General features: G+C 40.6%; 1 protein-coding gene across 4 annotated transcripts in view; it reads right to left on the reverse strand.

Annotated features, from left to right (window-relative positions):
• PAK3 (p21 (RAC1) activated kinase 3) overlaps positions 1-23,698 on the reverse strand; it is a 194,609-nt gene that overhangs the window by 15,076 nt on the left and 155,835 nt on the right. For all 4 annotated transcript variants that reach the window (XM_027822620.3, XM_043522593.1, XM_043522594.1 and 1 more), the window contains 5 exons: positions 22,014-22,176; positions 13,066-13,129; positions 6,170-6,218; positions 1,828-1,940; positions 675-792 (listed from right to left, as the gene is read on the reverse strand). In XM_027822620.3, coding sequence (XP_027678421.2) covers positions 675-792; positions 1,828-1,940; positions 6,170-6,218; positions 13,066-13,129; positions 22,014-22,176 — 507 coding nt within the window. The remainder of the gene's footprint in view (positions 1-674; positions 793-1,827; positions 1,941-6,169; positions 6,219-13,065; positions 13,130-22,013; positions 22,177-23,698) is intronic.

The raw sequence follows: 23,698 nt of genomic DNA on the forward strand, positions 1-23,698 counted from the left end.
TGCTGTCAAGTGAAATAGCTTGCTACTTCAACACTATTTGAATAATAACTTTCTAAATGAAGGCACATTAGCTTTTGAATTAGAAATGTCAATTATTGTTACAGACTATAGCCTGGAAGCACAGACGGAATGATTGCTGCTACAGTGAATTTTGCCATCTCTATCCCATATGACAAACTATTATTTGCCAGAAAAGAAATAAAGTTCTTTCAGTATGAACCGGATCACTATTGGCAAAATACTGCATGACAAAGATTTTGGTGTTACAATCTACAGCAGATTTTAAAATATTTTTTTGTCACGTAATTTGTCGTACTTTAACAAACTAGCATTTGTTTTTACTTGCAGTTTTTTACATTCTGTGGCAAGACTATTTCCTTTTAAAGGCCAGGAATAAGGTGCATTGCTGAATTATCACAGGTAAACATTCAAAGAAGCAAAGCTAAACACTACTAAATCAATAAAAAGTGTCATCATAACTGAACTTTATTACAAGGATGGCATTTTTCAGCAGAACATAGATCTGATTTCCTTTAAGACGCTCTTCCTCCTCTAATATTAAAAAGACAACTTTTAAACAAAGATGTATTTTGAGATCCCTTACATTCTTATCACACCATTACACTACATTACACACTATTCCAGCAAGCACATCCATGCATGGCACCTCTTACCTCCCTACAGACAGCTGCTATCTGTCCTTCATCCATACAGGTCTCTGTGACAACGTCCGTTAAAGAGCCCCCTGCCAAGTATTCCATAACTACCCAAAGTTCATCACCTACCAGGTAGCTGAAACAAGAAAATGAAGACACCACCATCAGTAAGCACAACTATTTACAGAGCTGTTTTGACAAAAGAAACTCACAGATGACTTTGCCTATTTGGCATTTTTCATTGACAACCAGGTATAATTAACAGTTCACAGCATTAGAAGAATGTGTGTAGTTCAAATGAAAAAGGTTATAGGCAATACTTTAACTATACAGCAGGCTTAGGTAGTAAAAATACAGTTTAGAAAATGTAAAGAATGTTAAACTAGGCCGTCTCACATTATTTGTTTCATAGTGAAATATATAGAGAAATATAACCATTAACTCCAAGAGGTATAAGACGCACAGCAGCCGATGGTGGCAGAAGATGGAATTTGATCAACAGTTTGAAAAACCTTGAATAATATAAAGATAGGGAGAGGAAATCCTTCATGTGCTGCCTGCAGAAAACACAATCCAGCCGTAGCTGAATGTTTTTCATTTAGCCCGTCAGAAGCAAAGAAGTGAAAACACAGGAAAAACATTTTTTCAGTGCATTTTTGAAGCATCCCTGAATATACAAAAACAATTTTAAAACTGACAAGACATCAGTTTATGGAGAGCTTTAAACATGAACATTAAAAAAAAAAAACAAAACCCAGCAGGAATCTAGTCTTCACCAAAATTACATGAATGGCATCATGCCTATCGGGGAGCAACAACTGACATAGATTCTAGAACTTTTTGCCCGTGCTCACTTAATAAAATAGGAAGAATGTGTCCAACTCATAAAACGTGAAGATGTATGTAGTTATTGACAGTTGTTTTCAGTAAAGGCACGTGCTGGTCACAATTTTCAAAAATTGGGTCTACATAGTTTGCAGGAATCTTTCACATGCACACATGAAGGATAGCTTTCTGTATGCTTGTGTAAATGGATCCTGACGTTCAGTGATCAGTTTTGTGTGCACAAATGGTCATTTGCACACAAAATTTTAAAAAAAATTGTCTGGCTAAATCTTTGACGCACAGTATATAAACAAGCTCTACAGTGATAATGACTGGCACAACTTACCTGTCTAAATAGTTTACAATATTAGAGTTCTTATTTTCCCTCATGACCAGGATTTCATTAATAATTAGTTCCTTTTTAGGCTGCTGCTGGAGATTCATTTGCTTTATGGCCACCTAAAATGACATTTTGTTAAATACTAAGTTTAATAGCATATATTGCAACAGACCAGAATGAAAAAGAAATAAATGTGTTTGGGACCATATGTTTCAGAGCAGCTGAGAACTATACCAAACTGCCCTTTAATTAGGCACTAGTGCTCAGTAACTTGCATTGCAATACTATGCCTTATACTTTGAAATCCGCACTATTTCACCCACTACTTGGGTGACAATTACAGAGTGCACTGCCTCACATGTCTTATTTTGCAAAGTATATACAATGGCTTTAAAAATGTTATCTGCTACTTAATATCATTAACATTCTGTAGTCCTAGCTTATTCCAAAATGGTCTCAATTCATTGCAGTCATTTTTGCAAGTAATTAGTGATTTGGGTACTTTGATTAAATAAAAAAATAAAACCACCTTGCAATAGTATGGCAGCAATACAAGTTCAATAACTATTCTCCACAGGGAAGATTAGTTATTCCCCTTACATAAATTATATAAAATGCCTATATCAATTTCATACAAAAAGCGACTATAAAGGAACATTATTAAGGCAGAAGAGACCTACTTAATTCTGGCATTTCCTACCTTGAGTGCTTGACTTGGCAACCCAAATAATATTCTTTTAATGAAGTCTTGCATGCAATTTTCTAGGTTTGTAAAAAACACAACCTGTAACCTCCACCCCCCAGATATTCCATCAAGTAGCATCTTACTGGCACCAATGTGAGTCATCACCAGGGTTAGAACCTCTAGATCCACCACACAGATCTCTGCCACTTGCGCTAATGAAGTAGCTGATAGAAAAATTAGATTGTCATCCTCTATGTGGACCAATGTTAGAAGGGAATGAGACACTTTGCCAGTGGGTTTCACAGATGTTTGTAAATAGCAGAGGAATGGTGAGAGGCAAATCATAGAATATCAGGGTTGGAAGGGACCTCAGGAGGTCATCTAGTCCAACCCCCTCCTCAAAGCAGGACCAATCCCCAACTCCCCAGATCCCTAAATGGCCCCTTCAAGGATTGAACTCACAACCCTGGGTTTAGCAGGCCAATGCTCAAACCACTGAGCTATCCCACCCCCCTTGGAATCTTGGGTTCCATCCCAGACTGCAGACCCTTCTGCCCATATCCGCCCCAAGTAGGACTTCTTTTGAAATGCCCCCTGCAACCAGCCCTTCCCCACCCTGTTTGCTCATCCCAGTTTCATTCTCTTCACCTAGCCAGTCCCAGTCTCCATTCATCAGGCTTCTTATCCCAGTCCCACTCTCCTTGACCAACCTGTCCTAGTCTCCCCATCTAGATTCTCCATTCCACTCCCCGTCTTCATCCTCCCCTCTGTTCCCAGTCTCCTTGCCCAGACATTTCCAGTCCCCTCTAGTTCCTTGTCCCCTGTCTCCTTGCCCAACCAATACCAGTTCCCCCCAACCTGGCTTCTCATCCAATCTGTCTCCTTCTCTCCCACCCCTGGCTTTCCATCACCCTTCCACCTCTCCCATGCTTATGTTCCCCCTCCTCATTGTCTTCCTCCATGGACTCTTCACTCAATCTCCCCCTCCTCCCCAACTCTTTGTTGCACTCTTCTTGCACAACTGGTCCCAGTTCTCCCCCTGCACACTGGTTTCCAGTCTCAGTCTCCTTGCACAGCCAGTCCCAGCCTTCCCCAACCCAGCTCCCAATCTCACACTCTTTGCCCAGCCAGTCCCAGTTTCCCCCCAGTCCCTACTCCCTGGTTCCCCTTTTCCTCCCCATCTACCACCCTCCTTGTCTGAATCTACTCCTAACCCTCACCCAGGTCTGACTCTTGTCCCCTCCACATTTGAATCAAGCAGCTTCCTCCTCCACACTGCCTAGATCCAGCGGTGGGCGTGTGGGAGTGGTAATCATCTCCTTGCTCTGATTCCTGAGGCCCAGCCCCCAGCAGCAACTTCAAGGAAAGTGCTACTCAGCCCCCAGCTGGAGCATGCCCAGAATTTGGGGGAATTTAACGGCTAAAAATCTAAGATATCTCTACTGAGCACACGTAGTGATTTTTCAAATGCTTACAACACTGCCAAATTTGAGCAGACTATCAAAGGGGATGCAAAAGACACATCCCTGAGAGAAAGGCCAAATTTCGAGTCCCTGCTCCAAAGCATGGAAACACTAGAGATTCTCAAAGAAAAAGTTGCCAGAATTTTTAAACATGGACAAAATAATGTAGTTTTCAATAGCCTCATTCTCAGAGATAGTTGAACCATTCTGGCTAAAAAATTTCAAAAATAATATGGCCTGCAGCAGATCTCTGGCAACGGAAAACAGGGTCTTATAACAGGAAATGTCAAGCATCCATCATACAACGGGGTATTATCTGTCCCATCTATAATATGCACCGGAGATGAAATTCACTCCATCTCAAAAAACAAAGGGTTTGAATGGGGAATGAATGAAATCCAGCCTATATGACATGGGACAAGCAGCCCCTTCATGGCCACTACTCCAGCTCTGTGTTGACCTCTTTGGACCTGGTTAAGAAATCACTTCCCTGGAACGCAGGTGAGCAGGAACTGTGAGGCATCCAAACAAGGTGCCTCAGCTAGACCCCCCTCCCCCAAGAACTGGGTAAGGTCCCAATATTCCAAGCACTTATACATGTGCTTAACTTTAAACACATGAGCAGTCAGTCAATGGGATTATTTCTGTGATTAAATTAAGCACGTGTGTAAACGTTTGCAGGATTGGGGCCTATACATGTATTTTCATGGTAGACATTAACTATTCTAAACCATTCTAAAGGGTACAGGAACCCTTATAAAAATCCCATTACGGTATATTAGTAACACAGTCAGTTTAATGTGTTTGTGTCTGATCCTGAGAGAAGTCACTGGGAGCTTTGGTGGTCAGCACCTCTGAAAATCATGCCATTGTTATTTGGATGTCTAAATATAGCTTTAGGGGTCTCACTTTAGTCACCTAACCTTGCAAATGTTGACCTTTATACAGGATTTTATATAATTTCAAAAACTTTGGTTTGAAAAAAAAAAGAAATGAACATGAAAATGACAACTAAAAGTAGCAAAACTTGGAAGTTCAAAGTCAAGACATTCTTAATTCAAGACCTCATTCATTCTCCACTCCCCGCACTGTGACCAGCTATTGCAAGGTCACACTTAGATCAGTGTGTAGTGTCTTGTACTGTGAGACATGACCTAAGCATAAATGGATGTTTTAAGGACAGATCTTTACCTTTAATTTTGAGTTTTCTTGTTTTTAATGGTCTGGGTCAACCAACTTCAATGTCACTAAAATATAAAATTGTGGCTTAATAATGCTCTGTCTTTAATATTTGCAATGCACTCTGAAGATGAAAAGTGCTGTAGAAAAGTGTTAAGTGTTATTATTATAATTGAATCAATGATTAAGATAAATTGGAACGAAGTGACGGAAACATCCATCAGCTAATCTGACAAAAGGTTGTTGTATTAATACATTCAGTAATTAAGACAGAGCTAGCATGTCCTTCTGTGCAGGATATAACTTCTCTTTTCATACTCTTTCCGGTTATGCTTTCTGGCAGTGCTTAATAATGCGATTGGAGAAACTTTCTTAGGTTACTGCAGTGAACCGTATTTATTCCTAATACCAATTAGAGATGGGCTGAACTGTTTGACAAACCCTGGGTATCGTCAAGCCTGTGGTTATCCATAAGTCTGTAGTTAGGTTAGAGGATGCACAATCTAAAGTCTGCTCTACACAAGTTTTTTGTGTTGTAAATTTATAGATATAAGCTCTTTTGATATAAATACCTTTATACTGGTAAAACTGCTTCCACGCTATAGGATTTATCTATATCAGATTTACCTATATCAATTTCTAAACCAGTATAGTTAAATCAGTAATAAAAACTATGTGTAAACCAGCAATAGGTGCTATCTGGGATGTCTTTACAGATTTCTCTCTATACCGTAATACAACCTGGAATGCCATAATAGTCTAGGTTGCTAGGTTGGGATTGATAAAATTTAAGAGGATGCAAGAACTGGTTTGAGGAAAGAGTAGGTAGGGAAAATAGTCCACTTAACAACTGGCCATACTAAGGGTGAAATTCTGGTTCTATTTAAGTCAATAGCAAATCAAAGTAACCGATACCTTAATGTTAAGCTATATGTGAACAATGAGTATGACATAATATTCATGATAAAAGAGAAAATATTGAAGAATTACATAAAAATCTGGATTTAATATTAGCACTCACCTCTTGTCCTGTGGCAATGTCTATTGCTGTATAAACAGTACCCGATGCCCTAGAAAAAAACAGCAGCCAAGAAGTGAGGAGATGTACAGTGCCTTTGACCAATGTTAAATATATATACCATATCTCTGCCTAAGATGTTTACAAAATACATTTATTCAGCCAGCACAGTATTTAGCTTTGTACAACAAGCCACCACACCATGCAAAGGATGCAAGATAAAAACCCAAGCTCAGCACCTGAGTGAAAGGAGCACCCTGAGTCATTTGTTGTGACTAGACCTGGCCAAAATAAAAGCAAATTTTTTCTACAAAAAATGCTTTTTATTGATTTTTTTTGGCTTTTTTATTGAAAAATGAAAAACCAAAAATAGTTCAGGGTTTTGTTGTTGTTGTTGTTGTTTTCCAAAAACCAAAAAATTTTGCATCCAAATTGTGACAAAAAATGAAAAATGTTCATTTTCTTCTGTTTTGTTACTGCAGGAAATAAGATACATTTCCCAACCAGCTCTACCTGTGTCATCTTCAGATGATTTAGGGGTACACTCCATGGGCTTCAGAGGGAGCTGTGCTCCTTTCCTAGGAGCACTCTGGGGACGCTGGCATTGGAGGATAAGAAAGCAGGCAAAAATGAGGGAAAAGGATTCCCTTTGTAGATCTTCCAGGAGGAAGACAGAGTCACAAACTGAGGATTATCAGCACCTGAGAAGCTGTTAGTTTACAACCCAAAAACTACAGCCTACACTGCATTTGCTTGTAGGCTTTCTGCAGAGCCACTGTTTGGTTTCTTTAGTCTTAAAGCAACAAGCAACCCTTGACAATATCTCAATTTTCCTAAAGGTTTATCTTAACATTGATGAAAAACATCTAGGAGAGATTCAAATGTGGTTGAGTTGAGCTACTTATGTTTTCTTCTCGCTTCTTGGATGAAGCGCTGCTAACTTGATTTCCTATTCTCAACATCCCATTTTCTGCCCAACTGCTCACCTTCTATGAGCTCTCGTTTGGTTTTTCAACATTGCACGGCTGTCCAGATATTTTAAATGTTTTCCTCAGAGCCAGAGTTTGCTGATCTTCACAACATGGATGGATGGTTTAAGAAGCCTGAAGTTCTTTTTGAGGCAGAGATTTGCTTAGGCCTCGGGCTGGCCCTGAGTTAGCTTGCTATATTGCACTATGTGATTTTTAATTGTATACACGCACTTAGAGACTATGTTAATTTTATTTGTAAAATTCTGCAAGGTGAGAAGTCCTAGACTCCTAAAATGGAATACAAATAAATAAATAAGAAGCCCCAGATTCCTATATACGTCAAGTCACTCGGCAGCTTCCTATTTTAGGGTGTCAGACACTTGAATCCTTCATCGCCCTTATATTCAAGTTTCATTTTCAAAGCAGATCTGGAGTCTGTCATAGAGCCACCGGAAAATAAAGTGACACACTGATCGGCATATGCAGACTAGACAGTCTGTTTTTTTGCCATCTGTTCCTGATTAAGAAAGATTCTTTCTCTACAGTGTTGTGGATGACTAGAATTGGAAAGAGGTAATACACAGAGTAAACCACCTAATGGATTTAAATGTCGAGGGGCCATGGTAACATTTGTTAACACTACTGGAGGCTAACACCTGAATTAAAGCATTGGTTCTCAAACTGTGATCATCTAGAGAGCCTTTCCTGCTTGTCTGCAGAAATGGATGGACCAGGATGGAAATTTTGGGAAGGGAAGCTGGAACATTTACATACTCTGAGTGAAAACCAGCTAATTTAAATTGAAACCAGTTACTGTTGCCCAGTGTTACAAGACCTTCATGTTAGTTCTGTTCACCTGGAAGCTGAAATATTTCCATAGCATTTTAATTTGGCAGACTCACTCTTTTGTGCACCATAGACTGAGTGCCTGTATTGGAAACAATGTTAGCATTTGGCATGCTATGCATTCTTTTAATATAAATGCAAATGCATTTTTCTAAAACTAATTGTGGAGATTAATCCAATTTGTTTTCATAAAAATCCAACAGTTTATTCAGGGTTGCTAATACTAAGCTGTACGTCCCTAGCTCATTCCTGTTAGGGTTTATTTAAAACAGCTATTTGAATTCGGATGCTTTTTTTTTTTTTTTTTTGTAGGCTCAAGGCTATCTGGTAAGAATTTAGATAGATATGAGTATTTTAAATAAAGCTGTAAATTAATTGCAATGCCGCTATAATTTTATATTAGGGACTTTTTCTTCCAAGCGATTATAATTTCTGCTCAGTATCTAACTTTTAAAATACATTGTAACATCTTAGTTTTAACAAAGTTAGGCACTTAGTGGGATCTGGAATTGGATCTGTCTCAGTATCCTGGTGAAGTAGAAGTGGTGAAGATGAACCAAGTAACTAAATCACAGAAATCATAAAATATCTTTATGATAGAAGGAACCAGAAACTGATTTGAGCCAGTGTAGCCTTCTCTATCAAGCAGCCATAACCTACATTTCCTAGGTATCCTGAAATGTCCTCAAATCCTAAACCAAGAACAAATACCAAAAAAGAGATTCAGCTCTGAAGCTCACCTATTTCCGAGTGTGACTCTGCTGACTAAAGTACGCTGTTTGCTAACCATATGGAGCACCGCTGAGTGATTGCCCACCCAATTCACTTTTCCTTAAATCAAAAGATCCTCCTCAGCTGCAGTCTGCCAGGGAACCATGTCTTCCCCTCTAGTCTCCAGTTTCCTTATTAACAGCCACTGAAAGATCTAGCCACTCATATCCTATTCTATTACTATCTTCAATATCATATTAACTGATTATTTGTAATAAATGCCAGGAAATCAGCTCAATAAGCTGTGTCATCTTCATTAACATTAACTAAATACATAAACAGAGTGATGGCCACATCATCTCATTTATTATGTCCCATCTTGTAAATAGGCACATCAACTCCTTGTCTCACTTGAAAAGCAAAGCCTGAGTATATACCATCCTCAGAACAGACTTCACTTCCCACGTGCTTCAGCTCTCTTTTGGGATCTGTATTCAGTGCAAGGTAAAGGAGCATTTACAGTTCCCTTTGCCAGACTCGTGAAATATGTGGAATGAAGCTTTGCTATCACAGCGGCCAAAATATATTTTCATCTTGGCTATAAGATTAAATGTATGTCCTGTCATCATAAAACCAAAGGGGTTGTTTTTGTACGTCTTTTCTTTAAATGCAAACACTGCTCTGCATTTTAATGTAAGTCCTTAATCCGAGTCATTTTATATTTTTCACAGTTTAAAAAAAGATGGGAGTGTCTCCAAAAAGCTTCCTTCAGGGAAGCCTGCAATGATTCAGATGCTAACCCAAAATTCTGTGGTCACAAAATCAAACAGGAATTCTTTGTTGTGAAAGATATTATACACCCCACTTTTAAGTGACTAAGAAATCCAGCAAGAATAGCTTCTCTCACTGTTTTCCTACTTGCAGGTCTGAAGTTTAAAGTCATCATGATACACCGTAGTAGGTAGAGAGTTGGTAGTCATGCTGACGGTTAAGGCTGCCCAACATTTTCCATTAGAAGACCCTGTTTCCTGTTTTCAGGTGCTTGTAACTTTGCCAAACTTCAATCAGTTGGGCTGAAATTTTCCATGTGGGGTGTTGGTCTCAGGCTACTTTTTTTTTTAAGCTTTAGCTGAAAATTTGGTTTTGAAAGTTCAGTCACTTCCAAGACTGTTGTTTTGCCTGTTAAAAACTTCCTACAACTGTTTCACTGAGAAGCTCTAGTAGGTCCATGTTCGGGAGTAGGGACTTGAAATTTGGTGGGAGAAAGCAGGTTACCCTAGCGTCAAGGGTGCCTTTAGCTGTTCTCCTGACACTGAATGAGGCAGGGGAAGTTGTGTCAAAGAAGTGTGAGATCATTTAATTAAAGCCTATCATAATGCAAATGCATGAGCAACCTTAATTGTGTCATTTCCTAACTTTTAAGAGCTTGACTTTACCACTTTAACATTGTGTAAGATGGGTTGTTGGGGTGTTTTGGGGAGGCTTATATATATATATATATATGAAGTTAACAATGGCTCAAAATGGTTCTGGTCTATTTCAAGTTGAATTTTGGGCAATAATTCCAGACAGTTCTTATTTTATCTAAACTTCTTTGCACATCTGCATTTTGAAACAAAATGTTTGCCATCAAAATAAGTTATTTTGGTAATAGCAGTATTTATGTGCCTTGCAGCTCCCTGACAACCACTGCACTCTTGCACTATCTATAGTTCTAGGGTAAAGTGACCTGCTTAAAGGAAGAATGTGTTTGCTACAGTCTTAACATTGTTCTCTAGTGTCTGGACAGAAAAAAGAAATGCAGACAGAAGTGAGTTTGTTTCTATAGATACATATACCTCACTTGTGTCCACTGCTTGCTGTTTTCAGCAAAACTTTCTGCTTTGAGGCAAGGTGTGTGTCTCTCTCTCTCCCCTCCTCCCTCCCTCCCTCCCCAAATTCACATAATCCCAACTAAAGAAACAGCCTCTTCATTTCTTTGATAAAATTGCTGTCTAATACACTGGAGTACAGCATATTAAATTTAGATTTTCTGTAAAGTTTTGAGTAAAAGTGAGTAACACATAATGCTCCAATTCTAGAAGCCCAAAATAAGAAGATTGTTAGAATAATGGCTACTAAAGCTTTACCTGCTTCTAAACTCCTGGAAAGATATTTGCTTCTACAATGATAATACATTGTTTAATGTACAACCCCAGCAAAAAAATCTTATGGTTTCCCATAAATGGTTATCAGAAATGCAAAGACTTTAATTCTTCTGTAAATAATATTTTGTGGCTGTAGTAAATAACTTGCAGTAACACATTATATTAGTGTTTGTTTATCCCATCAGAGGAGTGCAATGATCTCATCTTTGTAATGCCCAGCTCTGGTGAGAATACGCCTCATGCTTAATCTACAAGTGATTAGATTTGTGATTGCACAGGTCAGAGAATTTCCACGAAAACAATACCAGAAAGAGGCACCACTATAAGTACAGGAAGACACAAGTGTATCGAATGAAGAACTCAAGAAGTTAAAGAAGAGCCTAATTTCTCACTACTTACATACATGCGGTTTGATCCTGTTTACAAGATTTACATTCTAAAATGTATATTTATGGACATTAGAAAATACTCACATTGGGACTTAAGATGATCAAAAAGTTCCTACCTAAACCCATTCAGAGCACCCTGTAAGGTGGATTGTGGCTTTGTTATACTATGGGTCATATTACGTTTCATTTCTCGTTTAACTCTAACGAGCACATTTGACGTTGTAGAATCAGAATGAAGATGTAGTTTTATCTATTTTAAGTGATATAAGGTAAATGAAAGTAATGAAAGCTGACATTATTTGAAATCGTCTTCCTATAACTGCCCTTTCAAACCAGAGTCTTTTTATTATAAAACCTAAAAGAAAAAGCAATGTGAGCTTGAAAAGACATGGTCTCTTCTTGTTCTGCATGTACCAGTTCCAAGTCAACCAGAAGTTACGGAAAATTCCAAATCCAATAATATATACAATGTGCAAAGATACCTGCTAATCTCAGTACCCTTAATTCAGTGATAATTATTGCTGGTAACCTGAAGGCCCAATTTTGCTCTTACATTATGTAAATCTGGAGTAACTCCACTGAAAACAATGGAATTACAATGTTACATAACGGGCTGTGATGGAGAAGAGAATCAGACCCTATATGTAGTCAGCATTAGTATTTAAAATGCATGTCACACACCACACAATTTCAAAATTACCTTGTTCTTACCAGTCTGATAAAGCATACATAGGATTCCATTCTGGGTAAACGCCTAACACTTTGAAGACACCATGTTTCTCATTACTAGCAAATGCTGTAACTTATGGGCAGCTATTGAGGATTCTGTGCATCAGAATGGATTGCATTTCTGTATACATACTTTTCATTACATATGCTGGGAAACAAGGGTTATTTAGCCTCTGACTTTTGTTCTCAAATTACATGATTTTAAACCTGACTCCTGAAATACTCTCTTTAACCACTAAATGATTTTTGACTAATGTCATTTTGAGCTGCACAATAACACTCATCAGATAAAATGATAAATGGCATTTTTCATGCAATAAAGTAAAGGTAAACTTCTGTTTCTCTAGTAGACCTATGTAATTCTTGGTCATATCAAAATGGCTTCTTCCATGAAGGCAGATGAACCACACCACACATCTGAGGGATGACAATTTTGCCATGTCCCAGTAACTTATGCAATCAAGCCAGCCATCATGAAAATTTCTTTGATGACTCCTTTTGGCCGCAAGAAAATACTGATCAATGTGGAGGGAACAAGTACAATCAAAACAAATATTCTGAATGTATATGTAACTCCTTTGACTTCAAAGAGGTAACGCCAGCAAAGTATTTGGCCCATATTTATGCATATAACTCCAACTGCAGACTGGGATGGAACCCAAGATTCCAAGGTGGGGAGGGATAGCTCAGTGGTTTGAGCATTGGCCTGCTAAACCCAGGGTTGTGAGTTCAATCCTTGAAGGGGCCATTTGGGGATTGGTCCCCTTTGAGTAGGGGGGTGGACTAGATGACCTCCTGAGGTCCCTTCCAACCTTGATATTCTGACAGAACAAGGAGTAATGGTCTCAAGTTGCAGTGGGGGAGGTTTAGGTTGGATATTGGGAAAAAAACTTTTTCACTAGGAGGGTGGTGAAGCATTGGAATGGGTTACCTAGGGAGGTGGTGGAATCTCCTTCCTTTGAAGTTTTTAAGGTCAGGCTTGACAAAGCCCTGTCTGGGATGATTTAGTTGGGGATTGGTCCCGCTTTGAGCAGGGGGTTGGACTAGATGACCTCCTGAGGTCCCTTCCAACCCTGATATTCTATGATTCTATGAACAGTACTTACCCTTGACCAATTTTTTCAAATCGTGTATATTTCTTCTTAGGGTCACCAACACTCACAATGCTTCCTGAAAGAAAAAAGAACAATGAAGCTCTCTTGAAAATGAGTATTATATCTTCAGTGACAATCTGTGGCAAGTCAAAAATCCACCATTATTGCCTGGCATCATTTGCATTATGTGCAGTTTAGATTCAATATGATACTACTAGAGCACACAGATTAGAAATAAGAGTAGCAGTTTAATAATTCAGGTGGCATCTACTGGTTTTTTTTAAATCCATTGATGAGCATGTTTGCCTCTGGAGCTGGAAAGAAAACTAAGAACACGAACTGTAGAGAAGAGCTCACATAAGACTCAGATATGAGTTAACGAATGAATAAATATGCAAATGAGTGTTTGTATACTTCAATGTTAATGAGCACTAGCGTAACAATGCTAATTTCCTCAGAACTAGCTAATCTCTTTATGATTCCGCAGGGGGGTTCATACTTTCATATATTGAACCCAACTTTGTTTTTGGACTCAACTTTTATAAACAGTTGCCATGTAGAGACTAGGAAGAAAGTGATAAAGAGTTTCCTGGAGTGACTCTCCATTAGCCCTTCCTTGGTTTGCCTTTTTTAAAAAACAACAGTTAACATCAAATAATTAATTACAGGCTTTTGACAATCTTTATGATGTAGGCTTCATTGTGAAAGAGATCTAATTCACTTATATAAGAGCAACACTGCTTGTCTTCAGTCTGACTTTGATCAGTAACAATTATTTTATTCGATACTTTACAGTGAACACACATGCTAATCTTACTACATGAAACAGCATTTTAAATGGATTAGAAGAGCAGCAGTATTCTTCAGACTGTAGCTTTTAACGTCTTTAAAAAGTTATCTACATTAATAAGGTGCTGGTAATTTTATAAATAAATTGATCTCAACAACAAGCTATGGTGGATGGAGTGCTGCCCTCTACTGAATAATTATTGCAACAACAGGCATTGATTGAAAGGCTTTGCATGTAATATTCAGAAAGTTGCAAATGAATTAAGGGTGGGATTTTCAAAAGAGTGTGATTTAGGCACACAAGTCCCATTGAAAACAAAAATGCTAATAATTTGTTAGTTTCTTGCTTGGCCAGCAGTGTAAATGGGCTGAATCAGGAGCAAATAGAGCAGTATTTGGGAAAGTGTGTGTAAGCAGAGTCTGAATGAGCTCTCTCCTGACATCTAGTGGTGAGCTGTGGAAAAAGACTTCAGGAGTTGATCTCATTTGCATGGGCACACCCACCCTGCCTAGGTACTCAGCACGATGGGACTGCTTGCCCAAATGATCACTTGTGGCTTGTGTTAGATCCCCAGTCTCCTTGTTATTGGGGCAGGAGTAATAAAGGGTTGTTATCCTTGTGTGAACTGAGGGCACCAGAACTGTACCTGGCATACCCTTACTGAGAGACTCACTCTCAACTGAATGGCACTCGCTAGGCAGGGGCCATGGGTTCCAAAACCCAATGAGTTAAGAGAGGGTGGGGACAGGTACTTTTACCTGTTGGTGTGGGTCCTGTTTAAGGATTCTGAACACCATTTGACTCCCTTTCTCTCCACAGTATAATAAATGAGCTAATTTAGACTCAATTGAGGGTCATGTCACATGCTGCAGAGCTGAAATCACTGATACCTATATCTAAGTATTAGACCTACTTTGGGACAGTGTCTCTATTGCAAGAGACTGCCCAGTGTGCACCAGTAGTGAGGCTCCTCCACTAACAGCTGAAATCACTGAGAGCTGTGTTAAGTGGTGGGCCCTGAAGACATCTTGTCGAGTGGCCAGCCAGGCAGCTAGCAGAGAGGAGTGGCCAGCAGGGTTGCTGGCGGAGAGGGCCAGGGCCAGAGCAGAGCCCTGCAGAGAGGTGCAGCAATCAGTGGCGGGGCAGCAAGCGAGTGCCCAAATCAGCGGAGCATGTAAGGTGCCTCCTTACCCCCCCTTCCACCCAGGGTGGGAGGTGAACTCTGCAGATGAACCTCTGAACTCTGGGGCTGCACTGGGCAAGGACAGCAACTGTGAGTGGGGTGCAGAGAAGGGACGGGCACATTAAAGGGACTTTGAGTTGCTGCACTTAAGAACTTGACAGGAAAAGGACACTACCCAACCTACTTGAGGGTGGGTCTTTTGCTTATGGTTTATGAACAGTAGTTGTGGTGTTTTCCCAAATTAATGCTGAGTTTCTTCCCTCCTTTTATTAAAAGTTTTTGCTATACTCAGACTCTGTGCTTGCAAGAGGGGAAGTACTGCCTCTTAGAGGCACCCAGGGGGGGTGGTATGTAATTGTCCCAGGTCACTGGGTGGGGGCTCAAGCCAGTTTGGTGAAAAGGAACTCCTAGATACTCAACCCAGCCCTTGTTGCTGCTGGCTCCACCTGGCAGAAGAGTTACGTGTGCTTAAATTGAGTAATGGAGCCACAATCTTATAAACCCAAATCATACAAAATTAATGTTACTTTTTCTAGTCCACTTTCCTAGATAAAACATAAAAATTGATGAAAAGTAAAATCTAAAGACTTAATAGCAGGGTAAATAGCTACTAAAGATTTAATGTACAGTGTACACTACTAAAATATTTTGAGAAGATTATTCCTTGACTGAGAAAAAATGTCTGGAATGCGATAATGATTTGCGTGCACATATCTGGAAATTTACACCCCTCTCTCTCTCTCTTGTGTTTACTTGTACTTCCAAATTATGAACATCTAGTTGAGCTGCCAGTAATTGTAAGTAAGTCTCTCTCTCTCCTGTCTATGGTATTACTATGGTGCTCAGTGCTCTGGCATCTAATGCTGATGGGCGTCTGATTGACTCCTCTCCGGCCAGTGCAGTGGGAAGCACAGATACTGTCTGGTGCACCCTTTAGTAAAAGAATCCTGCTGGTCAAGGCAAGATCCCTAATGGGGAGCTGTCGGGAATGGGGATGTGCTGTGGAACATGCTATACTACTCCCCCAACCAGGAGCATCATGAACCGCAAGCCAGCATTTGCTACTGATCCCAGCATATGTTCTTGCTGGCTGGAGGTGCAGCAACCGGCTCCCACACGCCTCATCCTATAAGAGTGCAGCACAAGATATTCTAACTGTATTTTCAGACTCCACCTCAAACATTTATTGAACTCAGCATTTCAGGGACCTAGTGTGACGAAGTGGGACTGTTCTTAATGGTTCCTCTGAATAGTGTAGGGGTGCCTCAGTTTCCCCTATGCAGTTCTTAAGTATCTAGGTGGTGGGGTAAGGGTGTATGATCATTGCAGCGCCCTAGAGGGCAGGTGTGTGCAGGGGTCTGGACACAGAGAATGGCCGACACGCTGTTTCCTGGCAACTGATGGCCTGGGCCCTTCCCCCCTGCGAGGTGAGAACTAAAGGGTTGGAGAACAAAGGAATCAGGTGACCTCTGGGCTCGGGAAAGGGACAAAGCCCAGAGGAGGTGGGGGCTGGAGGGAGTTTCAGTTTGGGGCTAGGTGGGACATGGAGTGAAGTACAGATGTGGTTGTCTGGCTCACTGCCCCCCAAAATGGACCCAGCTGAGGGGTCCTGTTCTCTGCACCTGCAAGCTCTGTGTTAGACCATGTTCCTGTTGTCTAATAAACCTCTGTTTTACTGGCTGGCTGAGAGTCACGTCTGACTGCAAAGTTGGGGTGCAGGACCCTCTGGCTTCCCCAGGAGCCCCACCTGAGTGGACTCGCTGTGGGAAGCACACGGAGGGGCAGAGGATGCTGAATACTCCGAGGTCGGACCCAGGAAGGTGGAAGCTGTGTGAGCTGTGTGTCCTGAAGACAGGCTGCTCACAGAAAGGCGACTGCCCCAGAGTCCTGACTGGCTTCATGGGGAGCAGTTCCAGAGCATCGCCCAGGGACTCTGTGACACCTAGCTAGAAGTTAACTAGTTTACATTTAGGTGGAAAAGCAATAATCCCCACACACTGACAAATGAGTGATAAATGGAAGAGGAAATGGCCTCTCTTCAAGTGTGTCATGGGTTTGCTCAAAGCAAACTTCAAAACAGAATGACAGCACTGAAATGCTATTGATTCCAGTCCACTTATGCTCTCTGAAGTTGGCAGAGTGATTATATACAGCCACTAACCAACCCCTTACCACAGATTGAGAGAAGTGCAGTAAATGCGTTTAAAATAAAAATAATAAAAATGCCATCCAGAAAGGAGAAATGAAATGATTAGATTCTAAAGTAATTAAATACTTCCCATGATAGAGCAGTGATTTCTGAGGAATACAGAAACAATTCTCTGTATTGTTCTTTCAGTTGGAGACACACAATCACAATACTTTACTGTCCCCTTTAACCAGAGACTTTTTTGTTTAGCAGGGAAAAAATATATTTCTAATGTTTGTTATTTTAAGAAATGGTAGTGTCCCACTGACAGTGGCTTGGTATTATCCGTAACTAGAATGAAGGGCATTTTAGGAACAAAGGGAACCCACTTACACAAAAATGCTTCATGGTGAGTTGAGATTCATTATAGCAGAGAGGAGCTGTCTAGCAAAAGAGCCACTTCTTCACCTTGGGAATAATGATATGCTCTCCTGATCCTCTGCAGTGGCGAGGGACACTGGCTGCTGGGGCAGGGTACACCTTCATTTTCATTTGGTAGATGATGCAGCAAGATGAGCCAAACTCTGTGTTACTCCACAGCAGGGACAGCTGCACGGAGACTTACTTCTCCTGCATGGAGCAGCAGCAAATGCTCTTTAGCCTGGTCCATGCCACATAAAATACCTGTTGCTGACAACAGATGCAGCTGAATTGATAATGAACACAGTTTAGCGCCAATCAGAGCCTAGAATAAACTGTGTTCAGCATCACTTCAGAAACTGTACTTAAAACCTGCAGTCTGCAAGGTAGTAACTGCTGTATTCCAAGGGGAGTTGCACAGTGGAACTCTATTAGAGCAGAGATGCTTTCTATAAGAGTGAGCTTCCTTATAGGAGTAGAAATCCACTGAAATGCATAATGCAAGACAGGAGTTTTACTGTATTCCATTTTGCTACAAACAGAATTTCACTACAAAATGACTGGTAACTTAAAGACAGTGATCAGTATGAGTCTCTAAAGAATTGTATCCAGAATCACTCTAACTTAGTGCTGTGTTGAATACTACTAAATCTGTGTCTGCATAATGTATTATCTTCAGCTAATTGACGGCAATAGTGTACCCATCAAGAGGACTTTCGGGGAGCTCACTCAGAGGTGTAACAAGACACTGGTTTCCTGCTACAAGAGATCAGAGAAGAAAGAGACTAACAAATATATTTAGGTCAGAATTTTCGGAAGTGGCCACTGATGTTGGGCATCTCAACTTTCAGGTACCTAATTTTGAAAATTACTTTAGTAAAATTAGTTAGTTTCTCCTCTCCTCTTCCTTTTACACCATTGCAAATCAGAGTAATTCCACTGAAGTCAACATTATATTGTTGTAAGACCCCAATTCAGGATAGCACCCCCTAATATAGGTCAGCACTTAAGCATGTTGCTAACTTTAAACTTACAGTTAAGAATATGCATAACTGTTGTCCTGAACAGGGATGGACTTAAGCGCATGCTTAAGTACTGTCCCAAATCAAGGCCTAAAACAGGCATATGTGAATGCTGAATCAGGACATATAGGTTTTACAATTATAATGAAACATATTAATGATTTCATTATAGACAGAATTTCATTTTATCCAATCTCAATACTAGAGCATTTACTCCCCAGTAAAATATGTGATGAAAGCGATCACATGATATTTCACACAGAAGAGAATTAAACTAATTCGAAGGCTAGGATTTGGAGGCGAGGATTTCTTTCTAAAAACTCCATGTCACATATTTGCTCGAGGCAGACCTTCAAAGACCTTGCTCATGTGGATATCAGATTCCTGAGATAGCAAAAGGAGAGCAGGTGGTTGTAATGCTTCAAAGAAATAAACGGAAATAAATCCAGGGCTCAGTTCTAAGCTGAGAAACATGGGCAATTATAACTGTACATCTTGAATAATCCATTGCTGCAGGTATACATGCCTCACAAAACCAGCAGTGTGCCTGGGGATCTCATGTTAGAAGCATGCCTCAAATACGTAGCCTCCACTAAAGTAGCCATTATGAGTTGATATGCAAGGGGGTAACTACCTGCACTAGAAAATATCTGCTAACTTACTTCATTGTCTCCTGGGTACTGCCTAGCTTCTTTGAGATCCAACTCTTAAAAGATCTACCATAGAATCATAGAAATGTAGGACCTGAAGGGACCTCAATAGGTCATCTAGTCCAGTCCCCTGTACTCAAGGCAGGACTAAGTAATAACTAAACCACTCCTGACAATTGTTTGTTTGTCTAACCTGTTCTTAAAAGCCTCCAATGATGAAGATACCACAACCTTCCTGGGCAATTTGTTCCAGTGCTCAACTGTCAGGTTTCCCTAATGTCCAGCCTAAACCTCCCTTGCTGCAATTTAAGCCCATTGCTTCTTGTCCTATCCTCAGAGGATAACAAGAACAATTCTTCACTCTCTGTCAATCTACCAGTCAATCTGCAAAAGTCACATCGCACTGAAAAATCTACAGTAGTGTTTGGGTTCACACTTGTAAGGGGTAAGCATTAGGATTCACGTCAGGTTGTAATGATTTTCGTTAGTCAATACTAGCAGTGATGAACAAGAGACACGCTGAGCACAGGTACAAGCAGTAACGTGCCTGGTCAGTGAAGAGCCACACTCTCTGCCGTGAAGAGGCTGCTGCTATAAAAGCGTGGCATTACAGATGATCTCAAACTTTGTATTCATTTTAAGGATACAGTTTTCCCAGTTCAGAATGTTGTTGACTTCAGAATCAAATGTAAAATGTTGAAAAAAAAAAAAAGATCTAGAACTCTCCACTGAAATTATTTATCAACTAGTTAGAGCTGGGGACAGACTGAAAGGGCCTATTCTTGGAATCTGAGTATCCATCTGCTAAGAAAGTAGCAATAATCAGTCATTTTGCTTAGAAGCCTGAGAAACCTCTTTTGCTCTAGACTTACCAGAGTTTGGTGTACATCTCTGGGCCATGACCAATATATTTTCTGGGGTAGCTCACAGGTAGACTCATTAGAGAACTATTTGGTTAGGAATTAATTGTGACAAAGTCTCATGTACATACTACAATAGATGCATTGATGGTTAGCTACTGAGAGATGCTTGCAGAGATGTAATGTAATCAGTTCCCAGTGATTTTTAATCAGCATCTGATTACTCCAGATTACTGGCACCAGATTCTTTTTAGACACTTTTAATCAGTGAAGCTAAAAAGTAAAACTAAACTGAGTATAGTATAAAGACAGATTTCTATTAAAAGGCAATTTTTTCAGGGTTTTACAACTTCCATTATTTTTTATCCATCTTGATTAGATAACATACACCTCACGGCATTTGAGCACCAAACCCAGCTCCAGCTCCCTTTAAAATGCATCTTGTCCTGCAAGAATGGAGCATCTTTATAAAAAGGAACTCAGTCTTTTAAAAGGAACACAACTTTCAGGGCATGAGATTCCCGGAAGGCAGGAGGAATTTTAAAGGGGTTTGACTATGTATATGAATTACATGGTGACTGTAGTAATACCATATTTTGTTGAGATCCCAACAGAATTTACAAACTGAGCAGGAACAGGCTGAGATGATGCCTAGTTGGAAGAACTCCAAGGAATACTTAGATGCTACAGGAAGTAGTGGGTATTCCATCAGCAGCACTGTAATGTAGCCCCTGCAACCCAATGGCACCCAGCTACAAATCTGGGGTCAGGTCAAGTATGAAAATGACATTCTTTGGCTCCGGTCAGGACATTTTTAACATCGGTGTGCATGTGACTTCAATTTTCTGATGCCCTCATCCAACTTCCTATTTTTGCCTCTCTCCTCCTCCCTGCTCCCCTCCCTCCCCTTTCCCAGTCTCCTCCCCACCATTCCCCTGCTCCTTCTCTCCTTCCACCCTTCTTTCTTCAGTCTCGCTCCTCTCCCCCTACCCCCTGTCTGAGCCTCTGGTCAGTGACCCATAGCTCTCCAAGCAAAACTAACACCCTACAAGTGCCTGGCATGAAAAAAAGTCAACACTCTTGGGCTTGGGTTGAGTTCTGGTCAAGCTTTAATATTAGGCCTGAGCAGACCTCCAGTGTAGTGCTGCTCTGTATTAACAGCTGAAGCTCTCCACTCCAGAGGCTGCTGCATTTCAATGATTGGTGCCTTGTATAGGTAGTTTTAGTTACTGGACCAAATTCATCCTTGGTATATATAAATGCCAGAGAGCACAGAACTGTAACGAAGATACAGTCATAAAGATCTCCCTTCTATACCACTAAATCTGCAATCTGAGTTTAATACAGATTTATATGAAAACACAACAGAAACAATGGCTTGTAAATATGAGTATTTACGTACTAAGGGCTAAGCTAAAGCTTAATGAACTTAGCCAGGCTGGGGCGGGAGGAGAGGAGGTGCACGGCCAAAGCAGCAGTAATTGGCGGCATTATGCCACTGCAGACCCAAAACAGACATAGTACCTTGAGGGGAGGGGATGCTCACCAGCTGCACTTGCTACTATTGTAGAAGAGGTGTAGTATGTGTTTTCTGCTCAGCCCAATGGACACCTGTTGGTGACTCAGTACACCAGGGGTTACTAGGCAACAGTGTTCAGTTTAGCCAGAAATGTTCTCTCTCTCTGCTGCACATTAGAAAGCACAGGCAGGCAAATCACAGTTGTCCACTGAGAAGGAAGGGATTCCCTCCATCTCTGTTTCCTGTCCATTGAGCACAACTGCAGTGTATACAAGAAAGCCCAAGTGTCCCAGTGACACTAAAATAAGGACATTCCTTCTGCATGCATACAGGAGGGACACATAGAGACAACCTTTTATCAAACAAGAGGTAAGGGCAAGACACTTACTCAATTTCTCTAGGATCTCTTCATCTGTCATCTTGGATTTTTTTCGTTGCCGGTCCGTGTTTCTGTACAAAGTGTTTGTGTTTGAGTTCTCAGGCTGAGGGGTCAAAGCCTCTTTAACTAGTGCTGGTGCAGCAACAGGTTCAATTACAGACCGAGTGTAGATCTGCGACAGAAAATTATTAGGTGGTCAGAAAGGTGGGTCTGGAGATAGATCCCCATGAGATTTTATCTCGCTCATAAATAGGGACTCTGCCAACTTAAGTGTCACACTGGAAAAAAAACAAAAACAAATCATGTTCCTTTACTTACTATCACCAATGGCAACTTACATTAAGTTGTTTGTTTCCTTTGTGCGTTTCTCAAAACAGGGACAATGAAAACTAATGAAGTCAGTTTTATCCTTATTTATAGTCAGTTTCATTTTTAGGTTCTTGGTTCTGCAATTTTATGTTTCAAACCCTGGAGGGGAACATTTACTTGCTTATAGTCTGATTAAGCTCTGAAGGGTGACTGTAAAAATGACATTGTGAGGCTCTGTGTCTCATTGATTCAAATTCTGCATTTACACGTACTGCCTGGGAACAGAGAATCAAGCTGGGCTCTTTCTGACCTGGGCTGAAACTCCAGGCAAGAAGTGCTGGGAGAGCAAGAAGACAGACACCTGGGGAAAAGAGGCTGTGCCCAGTTTGGTACTGGGGTGAAAGAATGAAACTTCAAAGAGAGAACAGACGCTCAGGGAGGAGAGGCTAGGCCCAGATGAAACTGTAGGTGAAGACTTTGGGTCTGAATTCTATTTTGAAATACTTTGTGCAGGGTTTAAAAAGTTGGATCCCCAACAGGGGAAATGTGGACATTTTAAGGGGAAACTGAGGCAGGCCTCTGCAGAGCCATGCTTGGCTAGTACGGGGCACTACAGGGGAGGCGCATCTCTTGACAATCTGTAATAAAAAGATTTTTGGAACTCAGTTAAAAATGCTGCTGAAGATGCATGAGGCAGAAGCGTATCCAGCTCATCCTCCAGAGCAGTGGTGGGCAACCTGTGGCCTGTCAGGGTAATCCACTGGTGGGTCACATGTGGCCCGCGGGCCTCAGGCTGCCCACCACTGCCCCAGAGCCTGTGATGGCTCTGTAGGACAAACAGGAGTAATAGTAACAAAAACTTGTTTTAGGGCAATTAAGTTAGAAGATAGGAGTCTGAATATACTGGGAGTAGCAGTCATGGTGCAAACCTCACCAAAGCCAATGTCTGCTCAGCTGAACCACAATGATCAGGTTAGATTCAGCAGAGCTGGATATGGCTGATTTGTATTTTCATCCTCCATCGCAGTGCATTTAGACATGACAGATCCCAACGTTATAATAAAAGGCCTTATTATTTTCATAATGGGGACCACATCTTAATAGAGTCACTATCTTGTGGAATTCCCTCCTTCAATTTGTGATCTCGCAGATCTCTTCTCCCATTCACAACTGTGTAGCATGGAATAGCATCATTAGGAAAACATTTATATACTGTATCTGTCTTTTAATATGACAAATGCTTTGTCCTGTTAGAAGACACACAAATCGCACTGTCTATATTTGCTCTTCATTTCATCTCCCCATCACATCGGTTCAGTTTCTCTCTCTCTCAACAAGGAAGCAAGGAGGAGAGCTAGCACTATCGTAAGCCTTCTTTCCACTGA

The sequence above is a fragment of the Chelonia mydas genome, chromosome 9 (genome assembly GCF_015237465.2).
Source record: "Chelonia mydas isolate rCheMyd1 chromosome 9, rCheMyd1.pri.v2, whole genome shotgun sequence".
Classification (NCBI taxonomy): domain Eukaryota; kingdom Metazoa; phylum Chordata; order Testudines; family Cheloniidae; genus Chelonia; species Chelonia mydas.